The 16,103-nt window shown below is 39.7% G+C and overlaps 1 protein-coding gene across 4 annotated transcripts in view; it reads left to right on the forward strand.

Moving 5' to 3' along the window:
• asic1c (acid-sensing (proton-gated) ion channel 1c) overlaps positions 1-16,103 on the forward strand; it is a 100,400-nt gene that overhangs the window by 78,061 nt on the left and 6,236 nt on the right. For 2 of the 4 annotated variants that reach the window (XM_020595796.1, XM_020595797.1), the window contains exons 2-9: positions 5,412-5,562; positions 7,248-7,375; positions 12,325-12,475; positions 12,578-12,634; positions 13,076-13,229; positions 13,458-13,549; positions 13,881-13,960; positions 15,418-15,489. In XM_020595796.1, coding sequence (XP_020451452.1) covers positions 5,412-5,562; positions 7,248-7,375; positions 12,325-12,475; positions 12,578-12,634; positions 13,076-13,229; positions 13,458-13,549; positions 13,881-13,960; positions 15,418-15,489 — 885 coding nt within the window. Of the gene's footprint in view, positions 1-1,040; positions 2,315-5,411; positions 5,563-7,247; positions 7,376-12,324; positions 12,476-12,577; positions 12,635-13,075; positions 13,230-13,457; positions 13,550-13,880; positions 13,961-15,417; positions 15,490-16,103 lie in introns of those variants that run through there. The other 2 variants (XM_020595795.1, XM_020595793.1) reach the window with 2 other exon arrangements.

Genomic DNA, 16,103 nt, shown 5'->3' on the forward strand with positions numbered 1-16,103 from the left:
GACGTCCCCACGTCGCTCGTTCAGGCTAAGCCCGGCCGGGCCCCGTGAGGGGAGGCCCGGCCACCAGGCGCTCGCATTCGAGCCCCAACCCCGGGCCTGGCTCCAGGGTGGGGCCCCGGCTGCGCCATGCCGGGCAACGTCACAGTCCTTGATTTTATTCTATTCATAAACATAACTTAAAGAGTCATATTAATCTGGTCAGACAGAAATCAAATAATTATATTCTACAAAGTGGGACTGTTCCTTTTACTTTTCCTTGCTTAATTTTCATGACAACAAAAGCACAATCAACTGACTGATTCAGAATCCGTTCATTGATTAATTCTTGCATCTCTTGACATTTCTGTGTCGCTCCAGTCAGTGAAAATCAGACCCCACAAGTCATTCACACTTTCTGTTATAATTAAACTGGGACAAATTCAATTATTTTAGTCCCATTCATGCTGTCTAAACTTGCAAAAGAAACCTGATACACACAGTAGCCCAACATTTTGTTATTTTTCACTTTTCAGAACCATTTCTAATTTCACCACAGCTGTGATCAAGTTACCCAGCCAATATTCACATTAAGGACTGAAAAGATTCCAACTAACATAATAAAAATGTCTCAGTGTGAGGCTGAGCCAAGCAGAATCTTCTGATATTCTCACACAAAAGGAGCAAAGCAGCTTAAATATCAGCCAGGGCCACATCTGCATGCAGCAGGATGTCATCTCTCATTACAATGCATTTGTGAAACTGTATTTGAAACTGGTAGAAAAGAACTAAAAAACATGCTGTACTGGATATTTCTAGCACACTTTGAAGATGATTTTGCTGTTTTTCTTCAACTAGCTAGCTCCCTTCAGTTATCAGTTATATAGATATATTGATACACGAGACAGTTGCAGATTCTTCAGTAATAAAGAATTTTAGACAATTTTTCTGTGGCACAGTTTCTCTATCATGATTATTTCCTTGTTGATTGATGTCTTCCCCCACCTCTCTATACCACTGGAGGTCTACTTCATCACCGAAGGAAAACAGTTTCATGCACTGGCTCCACCTCATTCTCTATTCGACTGTAGAGAGAGGGTGTAGGGGTGCAACATGCTACACAGTCCTTTCTGCAGACTGCAGTTCAACAGACTAAAAAGCACCTCTTCAGTCTGTGGAAAAAGGGAGGAGTTTGGTTCTGGGCATCTACTACACAAAGAGAGAAACCACTGAAATCTGCAGGTATTGTCTGTCACTGGAGAGGGAAATGGGGAGTGAAAGAGTTGAGCAACAGGGGTAAGCCTTTCCAGATTTTCAAAGTGATTGCCTCTGAGATTAAAGCCATTGCATCTGCAATTATCACATCCATTTTTCTATTGATGAAGGATCAGCGATGGTTACACTTTATGGTTTTTGTTAATGGAATGATTCAGCTGTTTTTCTCATAAAGAAATCATTATGTAAATCCATTTTTCCTCCCCCAAGGAGCTCAGTTTCTTTGTTTATATCTTCACAACAACAAATTTTCAAGCCTGAACAGTGGGACAGCTGTGCGTTAGGAGTCCAGTTGCTGCTACCTGGAATTTTACATAAACCTGGAGATGATTATGGAGAAAGCCAGTGTGTTAAAACTGGGGATGTCTAGGCTGGGCTACTGAGACAGTATCTAGTTAAGAAGTTTCTGCCTTGACTCATGATGGTTAAAGGATCCACATCTGAATCAGTCACCCTGGGGCTACATAAACAAAATGATGCCGAAGAGACCACTCTCCAAAGCACAAAGTCCAGCTCAATGAAACCAACATGGAAAGGGATCACAGTGGATTGCATAATGAGGACCAAAATCCACGGTTTGAAGTTTATCTTCTCTCCAGACAAATCAAAACTGCAGCGAGTCATTTGGATCATGGCCTTCTTCGTTTGTGTCAGTCTCCTCATCACCTGGTCTTGGAATCGAATCCTCTACTTGATGTCCTACCCAGCTGTCACGAAGATATACATGGTCTGGGCTCACAACATGTCCTTCCCAGCTGTTACTTTCTGCAATAAAAATGTTTTCCGCATATCCACTTTGACCAAGGATGACCTGTATCACAGCGGCTATTGGATGGACCTCATGTATCCTAATCACACAGTGATGGAGAGGAGCCTGTCCATCCTTAGGGACAGCCACAAACTTCAGCTCCTCAGCCTTCTGGACTTCAAGAGCTACAGTCCGCCCCCTGATTACCACGTCAACACCACTGAGATGATGGGACGCCTCGGCCACCAGCTGGAGGACATGTTGCTGGAGTGCAGGTTTCGTGGGGAAACATGCACCTACAAAAACTTCAGCACTGTATGTACAGAAAGTGAGATGGTGCTTGTCAGGTGTGGATGTGAATGTTGTTTACAAGGTGTATTAATAATTCATGTAAATCTTTGAGGATATTCCCTGCAGCGGCCATTCTCTCAGGGTGTGTTGATGTTTCAAAGCAATAAACAAACGTGTTTGCTGTTACCGCTCAGACATGGCAGCTTTTGCCTTATTAAACTTGATGTCTCTTAAAAAAGTCACTTAAGAAAGCAAACACAATGTTACCTTCACATTGTGGTGGAAAATCAGTGCCATGCCATCACCAGTGACTCCAGTGTTTACAGATTTTGGAGTTGCTCATTCAATTATGTTCACCTTAGTGAGTTCTTGAGTTGTCAGGTGCTCTAACAACCTTTTCCTTTATAATTTGTGACAACAATATTAAGAAAGAAACATTAGAGCATTAATGATTCAGGCATCGTAAATCAGTCCATATTAAGATTTTATGTTCTCTAATTAAACAGCTGGGGGGCATGTTAATTATGTTCTTGCTTCAAAAATGCAGCTGTTTCCCATTTAAAACACCAGATGTAAATCTATTATACCCTTTGATTAACTGCTGAATGCTGCATGGAGGACGTGGATGATGTTTACACACCACTATTCTGAATGATAGTATTACTATTAAGTACTTTCAACACAAACCAGCAGATTATAACATCTCAGAAATTATTCATAAGTCTAATGCGCTACAGTGAGAAGTATGCATGCAGTAACAGTTTGATTTCTACAGTGCCGAAAGAAAATTTTTATCTGGAAACACGCTTGTAGATATAAAACACTAAAACCCATGAATGTCATTTGACCACTCATCATTCCAGATGCAGATCTGAGCATCCAGTTCAGATTCACCTAGACTCATAAATATCAAACCCATAAAACTGACAGCTTTAACTGGACTATGAGATTTGAAATGTAAAGTCCTGGACATAACATGATGTCAGCTGTTTGTGGTGGCTTCCCTGTTTTACACAAACCAGTGCCAAGCCACGATCTTTAAAATCATCTGTCATGGCCAGATTTTGGTGATAAATGGGATTTAAACTGTGTTGTGTGCTCACATCTCAAGCAACACACAGTGTGGTTGAGGTGTTATTCTGTTTTTCGTTTTTGCTTTGTTTTTGTTGTTTTTGTTTATACCAAATGAATCTTCAGCCATCGGTTAGATGGTTTCAGCTCACTTTGCAGATCACATTATATAGCCAGTAAGGGGAAAGAAAAGCTTTGTTTTATCTGTCTGTCAGAGTCCGGACATGGAATACTGAATCTGATCTTTTGATCAGCTTTGCCATGCTGGTTGAATTTTTGCCAGCACAACTTACCACAACTGAATACCACTGGATTCTGATGAAAATGTACCATTAGATGTATTCCTTTTCTTTCCACAGCATTATGTTGTTTAGCAATGTGAAAAGAAAAGCAAGGAGCCAAATTGTTCAGCAAGCCAGTAAATACATCATCCCAGTAGCCACAATTGTTGTCAGGGTGCTACAGTACGTTTGCCAAGCAAGGCTATTTGGAAGATAAGGATAAGGATAATCACCTTTATTTGGCCATGCTACACACACAAGAATTTGTTTCTGGTACAGAACCGAGGCAGCCATCTGCGGCCAACTCACACCGATGGCTCTAACTGTCAGGGGCAACTTGGGGGTTCAGTGTCTTGCCCAAGGACATTTTGACATGTGGACTACAGGCACTGCGATTCAAACCACCAATATCTGGTTGGGGGATGACTGCTCTACCCACTAAACCAGAGTCACCCCCATGATCATTAATCCAGTAAACATGACTCAGTGCAGTAAATTACTTTAACTTTTAGAGAAGGGGGTTATTTAGAAGCAAAAAAGGCCATAATAATATGAATTTTACAACCAAACGAATACTTAATTCTAATTTAGCCACTAATTATTTATGTCAAAATTTAAATAAATATTTTACTTTGAAACCTCTCCATTCGAACTTATGTGGTTTAAAGGTGCAGTCTGTGAGGTTGACAGCGTTTACCCTAAAATGTAGGACAATTTATGCACTTGGAAAACAAGTGTGGCTGACTAGACTAAGCAAAAGCTAACGCTAACTCACTTGACTGCAGTGGCTATGTGCTAACTTGCATTAAGGCTAATGTTACTTGTTAGGCAAAATTACCTGTCCAGAAGAAAACAGTCAACTTTGTCATCATTCTGGAAACATTTGTCCCTCATCAAGGATTTCCATCTGGCAAAGGCCACATTAATGTTTATCCTTGTTTTGTGCTGTTATCGACCCCATTTTTTCATGTCTTTGCTTCTTTGATGATGGGATTCATGCTGTTGTCCTTTTTTTTCTGTTGCTGTCTTCAATTAACATTACTACTTCTTCACCTTCCAAGCATCTCCAAATCCAAGCTACTACGTCAATGTGAAAACACTCTAGAGCCGGTGTGTGATTTGTCAATTCTGGGCTACTGTTAAGAACATTGCAGCTCAACATGGTGGCCTCCATCATAATGCAGATATGTGTGTATGTTTGGGAGAGATTGGAGGATTTTTATGTCAGGGGAAATCCATAAACCTGAACAATCTCAACCTGTTAACTGTGCGTACTGAAGCATAACCTGAAAATAAAAAAACATAATATAATTGGATTAATCAAATCAGAAAGGTATTTGGTGTGAGCAAACCCACTGCAATGATTGTACATCAAATGTTAAGTACCACTGAGCTTTACTGGCACAGGTTCAGTCTCTCAAGAAGTTTGTAAATGAAGACACACAAATGTGTTTTTCAAACCCAATTTAGAGTGTTTGTGTGTCCAGAGAGCTCCCATATTAGGTGTTTCTTATTTAATGATGGAAAAATAGTGCATTCGCTCTAAATTACTCGGGGAGAATTTGAAGTGAAACTGGTTAAAGATTGATAGCTGCTGCTGCTGCTAAGGTAGGCTCATTAATTCCTCAAATCAGAGTCAGGTGCCTGTTTAAAGCCAGCACTGCTTTCTCTGGTAATCACAAAACCTCTGCAATGATTACTTGTCCTAAACAATTATAGGATGAGATGTGATACATTATTTACACTTCTATTTTTTTCTTTTTTCACAGATTTACACACGCTACGGGAAATGCTACACTTTCAACTCTGGATTAGACGGCAACCCTTTGTTAACCACGTTAAAAGGTGGCATGGGGAATGGCTTGGAGATCATGTTGGATATTCAGCAAGATGAATACCTGCCTGTTTGGGCAGAGACAGGTCAGTGGAGTGTTAAGAACCACCCTGACATTTATAGTAACATTTTAACTTGTATAACACGCATGTGGAAAGCTCTCCATTATGCTGGGTTACCCTGGAAATCCCAACTACTCTTCTAGTCTTTTGTCATCTCTGTAGAAAGCCGAAGTGAAACCAGAACTTCCAGGTTGTGTTCTCCAAGATAGAAAACCTCTTTCAAAATCCCACTGAGATTTCTAAACTGGCTAATAACTAAAAATCCAGCCTCGGAACACAGACGTTTTCAATAGTATGCTGTGAGTTTCACTGCATTTGCTTACAATAAATGATATCCTTCTTTAAAACTATGTATTATTGACAATAATATAATACTTCTGTTTTTACCGGGCTTTAATGAACACCATTTCCCAGAAGCCTGAGCCCCATCGAGGCTGAAACATTACCAACTGACGCTGGTCAACTGATGGTGTTGCCATCATTAAGCCTAGCAATGCTGTTAATTACTGGGGCCGCAGTTCCTCTCAGTACTGCTCTGGCAGTTGGGATGGTTATACTCCTCCTTTGTGAGTTCCACCAGGTGTGAACGATGTTTATTCTGCTGACGCATCATGGCACCGCCTCTGCCCTTGCCGTTGAGGACCTCCATGTCCCTCCTCCGCCAAGTGTACAGATCACTCACCATTTACAGCATGGTTGTTGTCTATTTAACCTATAGATGGGGCTTGGTTGGTAGTTACCAGGGCTTGGCCACACACCAGTGGGCCTGCACACCTCACCTCTGGGGGCCAAGCGCTTCTGAGATCCCTAGCTATTTAGCCTGGGGCTGCAAGGTACCTAGTTGATGTGTGGTGCCACAAAGAGGCATAGCTAGGGTCCTGATGGTGGAGAGGCTATGTACTGTCAGGGAGGACTTACCTACTCGGCCTCCTTTTCACCCAAAAAGGGCTAGACAGTGGCGGTAGCTGAGAGCAAAAGGGTATAAGCCCTTTCCACAAAACAACTACCACACTAGACGAATACCACCCATCCTGTGAGCATTCATATAACTCACTGACCACACCTAGTAAGTAACAGCGACGTATAATATGTGTATCGCCGTGCTGCAAAGCCAGTGCTAAAAAATGTATTGTTAATTAATCTTCTTAAAACCACAAAGGTTTCGACTTTCAGCAGAAATCTCAAGGAACACGCTTAGTTTTCTTACAGTGACCGATGGAAAAAAATGCTAAATGAGAGATTGCATGGAGTCACTGAAACTAGTCGAACAGAGGCTAACTGGATGTGATGACATGGCTTTGGCTCTCTGTAAGATAAGAAGCTCTATTGCTTTATATAGATAACAGGTCTCAAGACTTATCATTCACTTTGCATTCTAGTGCACTACGCAGAAGCTGTGTAGTACCATGCATATTTTTGCAGGTCTACAACAGACTTCAGGTCTAATAAATTGCATTCACTGACATATTGTTTCCACGTTATGGTGGACAACAATACTAGTACCATATAACCATTAGCTAAACATCATGATTGAAGTTAATATTGGTCCAGCACACTAACATATTTCTTTTATACCAGCTTCTAGCATGAAGTTATAAACACTTGTTTGTCGGTATACAAGTCAGGAGTGGAAGGACAAAGAGCCACAAAGCGGGATTCCATAGGCGACTGTACCTCTTGTTGTACTTTCTGGTGTGCTATATCCACAGATGAGACCTCCTACGAAGCAGGCATCAAGGTTCAGATCCACAGCCAGGATGAGCCACCCTTCATTGACCAACTGGGATTTGGTGTGGCCCCTGGTTTTCAAACTTTTGTGTCATGTCAGCAGCAACAGGTACCTAATGTTAAGCCTCCTCCCCCCTCAATCTTTTTTTTTTTTAGCTCTGCTTCATTCTGTGTTTGTGTCTAAATCCTCACCAGCCAGTTCCCATTACCTGTGTCACAGAGCCTGGAGCAAAATCAGATCTTTGATTAACCTCAGGTAGGAAATGTGGAGTTAAGGTGTTACAGTATATACTTTAAACATCCACAGAATGTGGGTATAGCAAATGAAACAGAGGAATTGTAGCAGCTAAGGAGTAGAGCAGGGCTCTTGGTTGGATGCAAGCATACGAGCATACTGTCCTTATCAGAGCCACAAAAAAAAAAAAAAAAAACAGACTACACAACATGCAAAATATCTGGCAGCTCAGTGTTTGCTTTATTTCTCATATTGATTCTTCACTGCTTTTAGCTTGGATAAAATAGAAATGCAGCAATTTGTATACTATGAAAAGTGTCACTAATGGCACTTTCAAAGAGAAGGCAGAGAAAAACTGCAAGGAAGACACAGAACTTACACAGCCATGGTCAGCAGAGTACCGGTGAAAACATTAACTCTGATTAACAAAAAATAAACCTTTAAGTTTTTGAAGTGAGAATGAACAATTTTGTATAATTAACTCCCTTTAAAGAAATTGTTAAAGTAATATTCAACATTGTGAATGATTTCTCTCACTCATACTATTGCTAAAACGGTACATTGGCAGCACCACTTAGCCAAAATTAGGCAGCTTTAAAGCCTTACTATAAATAAGTGACCACTAAAGACTCTCTCTTGACACTTGAGGGAAAAATATTAAAATCATCCTCATGTTTTTGACATTAAACTGAACCAGAAAAGAAGCCTTGTATCTGCACTTGTCATTATATTAGTTTATTTTCAACTCCCACTAGCACTTACTGTATACAGTAGGATGTGTTTTTAGATGAGAACAATGACCAACAGCTATTTTGAAAACATATTTTAAAATGTATTATTATTTAGTGGAACTGTAAAATTACAGTTTTATATCAAGGGAAGCAGTAACAGCTTTTGTTGACTGTAGAAAATTAGCTCTTGGTTCTTAGTTGTCCCTTCACTGCCCTCAGTGAAGGATGGAAAGTAATATCATAATATCTTAAGTCTGAATTGATCGAAAGCCTTGTGTGAGATTGTAACACTGACCTCATATGGATTTCCTATCCAGACCTGGTAAAACTATACAGCAGTTATGTGATGTTACCAAGACAGCTAATTCAAATTTTGGCTCTCCTGTCTATGCTAGAAAAGCCGACAAGCCAGACACAGTCGTTGCATAGTTTTTGATTTCCAAAAGGAAACAGTGACAGAACAGCAAAATAGCCAGACAACCAGAAAACAAAAAAATGACACCTGAGCTGCAAAGGATTTTGTGTTTTTGTGATGATTATCTTTGAGATCAAGTGTATTTTTGTATTATGCTGGAGACTCATTAACATTTCCTCCACATAAACAGTCCTTGTGAAGTCTTGAGCAGTAAATCAAATTCATTACTTTAACCAAGCCTAATCAAAATGATTTTGCTCCTTACATTAATGGTCTTGGTCAGTTCATGAGCATGAGATAATTGATCAAATAAAATCTTCCTCTCTTGTTTTAGCAGAATAACATGGGATAATCGAGGCAGAGTTTTGGTCTCCTGAAACAGACACTTGGACACCACAAAGATGACAAATTTTATTTATGGGAAACAGATTTGAATATATGATTCTCTTTTTCTTTATCTCTACAAATGTTGCTCTACGTGTATCATCATTCAGCCATCTCCACGAAGTGAATCTGATCTATTAATCACCTCAAAGTTTGCTCCAAATAGAGAAAAAAAAAATGCATGGATTGTCATTTATACTCATGATACACACCCACAGCAGTGACAGTTAATAGACATGTTTACAACCTAAAATATGTGCTGAATTAATTAGACTGTCATTAAAGTCTGGCCAGCATTAATTTCACTGACACTACTCTCAGTGTAATAATAGACAGCTGGATGAAGCACATATCATTTCAAGACTAAGAATTTCATTTTTAATAAGAGGCTGTGACTTGTGAGCCTCTAGAGACAAGAAGACTACACCATCAAATTTTGGGCTAGAAGTATGCAGCGGTTGTAGCCGAACTGTGTCTTCACTCAGGTTTGAGTGAATGTAATAAGAGAATGGCTGAATGACAACCCAGCAGTGCACCACGGCTGCAGAGCCTCGGGGACGTTTTGTTGTTGTAGTGACAACAGGCTGTGTGTCCAGAGAGCTTGAGCAATTTTTCTGTCCCTTACTGTGCTGTTGCTCTTCTGTTATTTTGTTAATGATGTGGGCTATGTTCCCTCACCCTTCGCCCTAGATGAGACGTCCTATGAGGCCGGCATAAAGGTGCAGCTTCACTCTCAGTCAGAGCCTCCTTTCCTCCATGAGCTGGGCTTTGGGGTCACCCCCAGCTTCCAAATATTTGTGTCCACCCAAGAGCAGAGGGTAGCGTATGACTGTCTGGGCTTACTGCATGAAATAGCTACATGCCCATCATCAAGTTCTACACTTCCTGTGAGCGAGGAAAACTCCAAATGTCTATGGCACTGGTCAGTCCTTATAACACTATGGTCACCTCGGTGTGTCGGCCAGAACACCACTTAAGGCCCATATATTCCCAGAATGAATCAGGTGCTTAAAGTTGCAGTTAACGATCCTTTAATCCAATTTCTCATGCAAAGATTACATGTGGGTGTGGTTTTCCTGCAAATAATATAGATACAAATACAATGAATAAGGATTTAAGATATATGCATCTTATAGGCACATTACCGTATGCATAAGTATAATACATATTAACGTAGGGCTGGATGAGCAAAGTATACAGAGATCTGTTATTTATAAACTAATTGAAATTAAGTTACCACACATGCTTAAGGAACATATCCTGTATCGGTTACAAACAGACCAAATGCTCTTATTGTGAAGGTCTAACCGGATATACCACTCCCGGTGGAGTCACAACCCCCGTTTAGCGGTATATGTGACAAACCTGTTTTTAGCGTCGTAACATACATGTTCACAGAAACACCATGCAGTTTATAAACACACTGGTAACTTAAACGGTGAAACTGTAAACGCACTATGAACTGTGCACAAGAGAAACAGATCCTAGGTCGAGCCAAATCGTTCAACTAAGAGGCGTACATGAAACGAAAGGAAGTGCATAGTGAGAATAACAAGGTTAGCGACGTGCACTATTAATGAACACTTTACCAGCCATCACATACAACTGCTTCCCCATAACCCTTAAAGGGCCCATAACTGATAATACTTACATAGTATTAACGCACAACCACATATCTCCATCACTAAGTAGACAAGCACCACTCGTCACCCATACTACACCCAACTTAAAGGGCCCTGACCTAGGAAAGTAACCACTACAGTATAAACCTTGGGCCTTTTTTACACTTCCACTGTTCAATACCCACCCACCCCCCCTGAGGAATGGATCCAGCCACTCCCTCTGTGTGGCTGAGGCAACAACATGCAACATCCGCAATCCGTCATTGTCTTCTCAGTTTAATAGATAAGTAGTAAAAGCAGCTAATGCATTTCATTCTAGCTTCAAGCCATTAATCTGATCTGTATCTTTATTAAAGTTGTTTGATGTTACCCTTTCACTGCCATGCACAGTTCTGTTAACACTTTCTTTGTTTTGCTTTTATGTGTCATGGGGATGATACACTGGGCTGCCCCTTAATCTAATCTGCAGGGACCAGACAATGTGATTCATTAGATTTTATTACCCATGATGACACTGGCATCAGATCGAAGGCTAGCATTTATTGCACTAGGAATTTATCTCTAGTTATGAGAGTATGTGGACTAGAAATGGAGTGTAATAAAAGTTTAATCATGTTTAAGTTCACTTTTACTTAGTCTATGTCACTTTATATTGACTAAATGGCCATTAGATTAGGTTGGTTAGGGTTGGCGGTGATGATTAGGAATTACAATGAACCTTAATGAGAAGATAGAAGCATAATTTCTTTGTGAAGTTTGTCAAAGTATCCTTTGGCATTGGTTGTTCACTAGCTGTCGCTGCAATTAGTAGCTCTGTGTTCAAATGCCCAATCAAGTATCAGTGGAGTTCATTAATGATTGGTTCTGCATACACAGGGTGCAATGATGCAGATAGAGGTCAAGCATCATGGGTGTAATGTTTAGTGTCACCAAAACCTTAAAATCCTGGCATTAAATATTCCTCATTAGTGGATTCATTTAGAATTCCCTGCATTACTCATAAATGCAGTGACCCGGTCTTCATTTTTTTAATGAGAGTTTTTCTTCTCATGAGACTGTGAACTGACTATACACTACATCTCCACTTCATTATTAAACTGACAGGGCTATGCAGTCAGGGGAGTTTTGTAATAAGCCCATATGCATAGGTGAGAAAATATAATTAATCAGCAATAAAACCATTAGAAAGTAGTTTGTTTTTGTTAAAAATTTGTCAGTATACGTACATGCTACGCTGTGTAATGTCTGTTAAATTAATTGTTCACTTGAAAACCTTTTGATTGTTCTGAGTTTAATTCTCAGAGTTATAAAATTTGTCCATTGGTTGTGGTGTCCTGTCGGAGACTACATATTTTACAGATTTATTATTTTTATTAAGTCTGTCTCTATTCCCTTGGTACTCTGCTTCCTGCCGGGGGGCAAGACCTGCATCAGTAATTTTCTGCATGATGTCTGCTTGCTATACATGGACATTTTGACTGGACATTTTGTGACAGTATTGTCTCAATGCACATTTTCATTTAAATGTTTTTGGTTTTATTTGAAAGATTTGTGTTGGGTTTCATCAGTTTGTTGTCCTGTTTTTGTACTGCTGTTGTATTGAGCTTACATTATATTATCATTGTAAATCCCATGTATACTGAGAGAAAAACATGCTGTTTGCTCTTTCAGCTTGAGTACCTCCCTCCACCGTGGGGAGATTGTAAGTCTACTCCCATAGAATCTGAATACTTCTCCACATACAGCATCACTGCCTGCCGCATCGACTGTGAAACCCGGTACCTGCTGGAGAACTGCAACTGCAGGATGGTACACATGCCGGGTATGAATTCGCATTGACTTTACAGATAAAAAATGAAAATTCTTGTGTATTAGTTTTATATTTAGTGTGTCAGTGTTTTGAGTTCTTTGTAACTTCAAACAGGGACCACAACGGTTTGCACACCTGAGCTGTACAAAGACTGTGCTGACCCAGCTTTAGGTAAGCCCACATGCTTTACCATACAGTGTATGAAATACTAGTGTAATAGTTTAGCATTAATGCCTGGATTTAACCAAGTGTTCAGCAGCAGTGCCTTCAGCTTTCAGATCATACTTCCAGCTTTCATGTGAAATCACTTTAATCTCAGGCAGTACTGAAGCAAACTAATAAAATGATTATTTAAAAATTCCATTAGGAAGATCTGTGATGTGTCTGTGCTTCACTGATATCGAATAAATCTCAGAGAGCTTCTTTCCTCCCTCCTTTGTATTATAGTGTCACTCATTATTTGCTTTCATGGAAAGTGAACGATGGTAGCAAATGTAGTTCTTCACTGTGTGCAGAGATATTTTTAGCAGAAACTGTGAACCTCAGTATGCAGGTTTGTTTGATTCTTTGCAGTGATGACAATATTTTTTTAACAACTTTGATCATCCACAGGCTTTTTGGTAGAGAAAGACAACAAATACTGTGACTGTCAGACCCCCTGCAAGATGACACGGTATGGCAAGGAGCTGTCCATGGTTAAGATCCCCAGTAAGGCATCTGCTAAATATCTGGCTAAGAAATTCAACAAAACTGAGCAATATATTGCGTAAGTATTGTTTGGTAGCAGTCAGTTATTTAGATAATGGCCTTTTATCTATTTTTCTGTTGATGAATGTACTGTAGCATAGAATAACCCGAGTCTCCATCGTTCACCTTCAATGTAACAATAATGAAAGATAGCTCGTCAGAAAATGTCAGATGTAATTTGGGGTAATGTAATCCCTTCCCCAGAAATGAAATCTGATGGGTGTGCTCTTGTCTGTCTTCTCGCCAGAGAAAATATCTTGGTCTTGGACATCTTCTTTGAAGCTCTGAATTATGAGAAGATTGAGCAGAAGAAGGCCTATGAAATTGCAGGGCTGCTTGGTAAGATTCTTGGAAGTTTAGTTGACCTCAGTATCAGCATTTCCAGCAGACCACCCACCTCACTTTTCACACAGTGTACTCACGACAGGTACTTTGCGGTTTCTGTTTTTGAACTTATGAAACAGGCTGAGCACATTTTCATAATCTGATGCTCTTCCAAGGGTAGGCCGTTTTGGGTCTGATGAGAAGTTGAGGCTGGTTGGACACTTGACAGTTCTGCTCCGATTACCGGGAGAGACGCTGTATTAGAAGTGACAGCATCAGGAATGGTTTCACACATCATTGGTCAGTTACTATACCTGCCAATATCTGTTAATCTCTCTTTTTCTAGGTGACATTGGAGGCCAGATGGGGCTGTTTATTGGAGCCAGTGTTTTAACAATACTGGAAATATTTGACTACCTATATGAGGTAAAACAAAGGCTTTTGAGTAATTAAAAATCAAGCTATTGAACATTAATTATCTTTATTTATGACTCAATAACAGTGATTGAACTGGGGAGAAAAAGTGCCAGTACTCCCCTTTGGTGGTGGTGGTTGTGGGGGCCTATTGTATTTACTGCTTATTGTGCTGCCCCTGATTGGCAAAAAAAACAGGGGTTTAAATAAAATGCGCATGATGTAAAAATAATAGTAGCAAATAATTATAATCATAATATTTATTTATTCATTACAGGCATTATTAAGTTGGTCAGACAGACAGTCTGCATGTACCAGTTCTGTCCACTGCTTCAGGGGCGTGTGATATTTAGATGCTTCTTCAGGGCATGAATGTTGCCTGTGCTCAAAGTATACTGTTCAAAGTAAAACAGACTACTTGCATACTTCAAAAACTGCAAGTAGCCTACTGAAAATACCAAGTAAATGTGACCTGGAGAAGAAGTAAAGGACAGGAAAAGACAAGATGGGGGTGAAACTTTACTGCTTTTAGTTCAGAATTTAAAAAACTTGTAATGATTATTGATTATTTGGGATCACCAAACATAAATATTTGTTGCTTCTGGGGGAGCTCAGGTCTCTTTTTATGGAGCTAGCCCCCTGGCTCCCGTGCTGTAGCTGGTATAAATCTCCTAAACAGTCTGTTTTGACTGTCTGCTTTCATCCACTGTCTAGGCGAGACATAGTGCATCTCAAACAAGCTGATAAAGATTGCAGAAAAGAGTACCTGCAGCCTGTGATAAGTGCTGGTACACAAGAAGTCCTGGTGCGCCAAAGAGTAAAATGTAGAAGTGCCAGTACTGCATACTGTTATATACCAGCGCACTTCCAGCACTGCTCAATAATAGATAAAACATAAACAAGCAAATGATTACAGGAACAGCTCGACACTTTCAGAAGTATGCATATTCAATTTCTTCCTGAGATTAAGACGAGTGGGTCAATACCACTTTCTGTGGAGTTAATATGTATCTGGAGCCAGCAGTTAACTTAGCATGAAGGCACGGTAACAACATTTGGATACCAGCATATGTGAAGCTCACTATATAAACACATAAAATCTTGCATACAAAATCAAAAAATGTTGCATTTTACACGGGGTTACGTGCCTGACTATTTTCTGGCTAGGAACAGTTGCCAGGCGACAAGCAGACAAGAAAAGGTCTGGCAGATTTGTTACCGCTGGACAGAGCCAAGCTAGCTGTCCCCCTGTTTCCAGTCTTTATGTTAAGCTAAGCTGCTAGTTGCAACTACATATAGTGTCCAGATATGAGAATAGCATTAGTATATTAGTCTAAATCCAAGCATCTCTCATTTTGTGAAATTCAGAGTGCACTTGAATATAGTTACTGCTAATGCTTAATTCTAATATCAATGACCATATTCTATTTCATCTGTTTATAATCTGTTTCTCATGTTTTTGCATTTAGGTGTTTAAGGATAAGGTTTTGGGTTACTTCACACGCAAGAAAGGCCCACAGCGTTGTCAGAGCGACAATCTGGTAATTTTATGTCTCTCCAAATGCTTCTGACTGAATGAAAGGAATGTGGAGTATTAGATGAGCTCAGGAACAAAAAAAAATGTCTGCTTCCACTTGAAAATTTTAATGAAGAGAACGAAAGCAACGCATTATGTCGTCATTAGTTTCAATTTCTCATGCAGAAAATTTGAGTTGTTCAAAAAACATAATCATTAATTAACATAAATATTGTTTTTATTGCACAGTATAAATGCAATATCAGTGTAATCACACACATACCCTTCTCTTTCTTTACATGATGAGAGAAGAGAGAGAAGCAACGCAAATTTTTTCCTATGACAACAAAAATCTAAAGTAGTTTTACAGATACAAATAACCAAAAAGAACAAATTGACTTTGTAAGCCTATTTTTCCAAGGGTTTTTTTTTTTTTTGTCAAGTGCTGTGGTTCTTGAGTGCACCTAAACCTCAGTGCATGGACAAACAGAAGTGAAGTGCATGATCTGCTTTCAGCTGACTTTCATTCATGTCTCATAAACTGCTCTTATTATCTGAGGTTATAGCCCTTATCTTAGATAAACCTGCTCTAACCCACTTATCAGGATACAGCATACAGTGGGTACGGAAAGTATTCAG

This window comes from Monopterus albus, unplaced genomic scaffold, assembly GCF_001952655.1.
Source record: "Monopterus albus unplaced genomic scaffold, M_albus_1.0 scaffold28.1, whole genome shotgun sequence".
In the NCBI taxonomy this organism is placed as follows: Eukaryota; Metazoa; Chordata; class Actinopteri; order Synbranchiformes; family Synbranchidae; genus Monopterus; species Monopterus albus.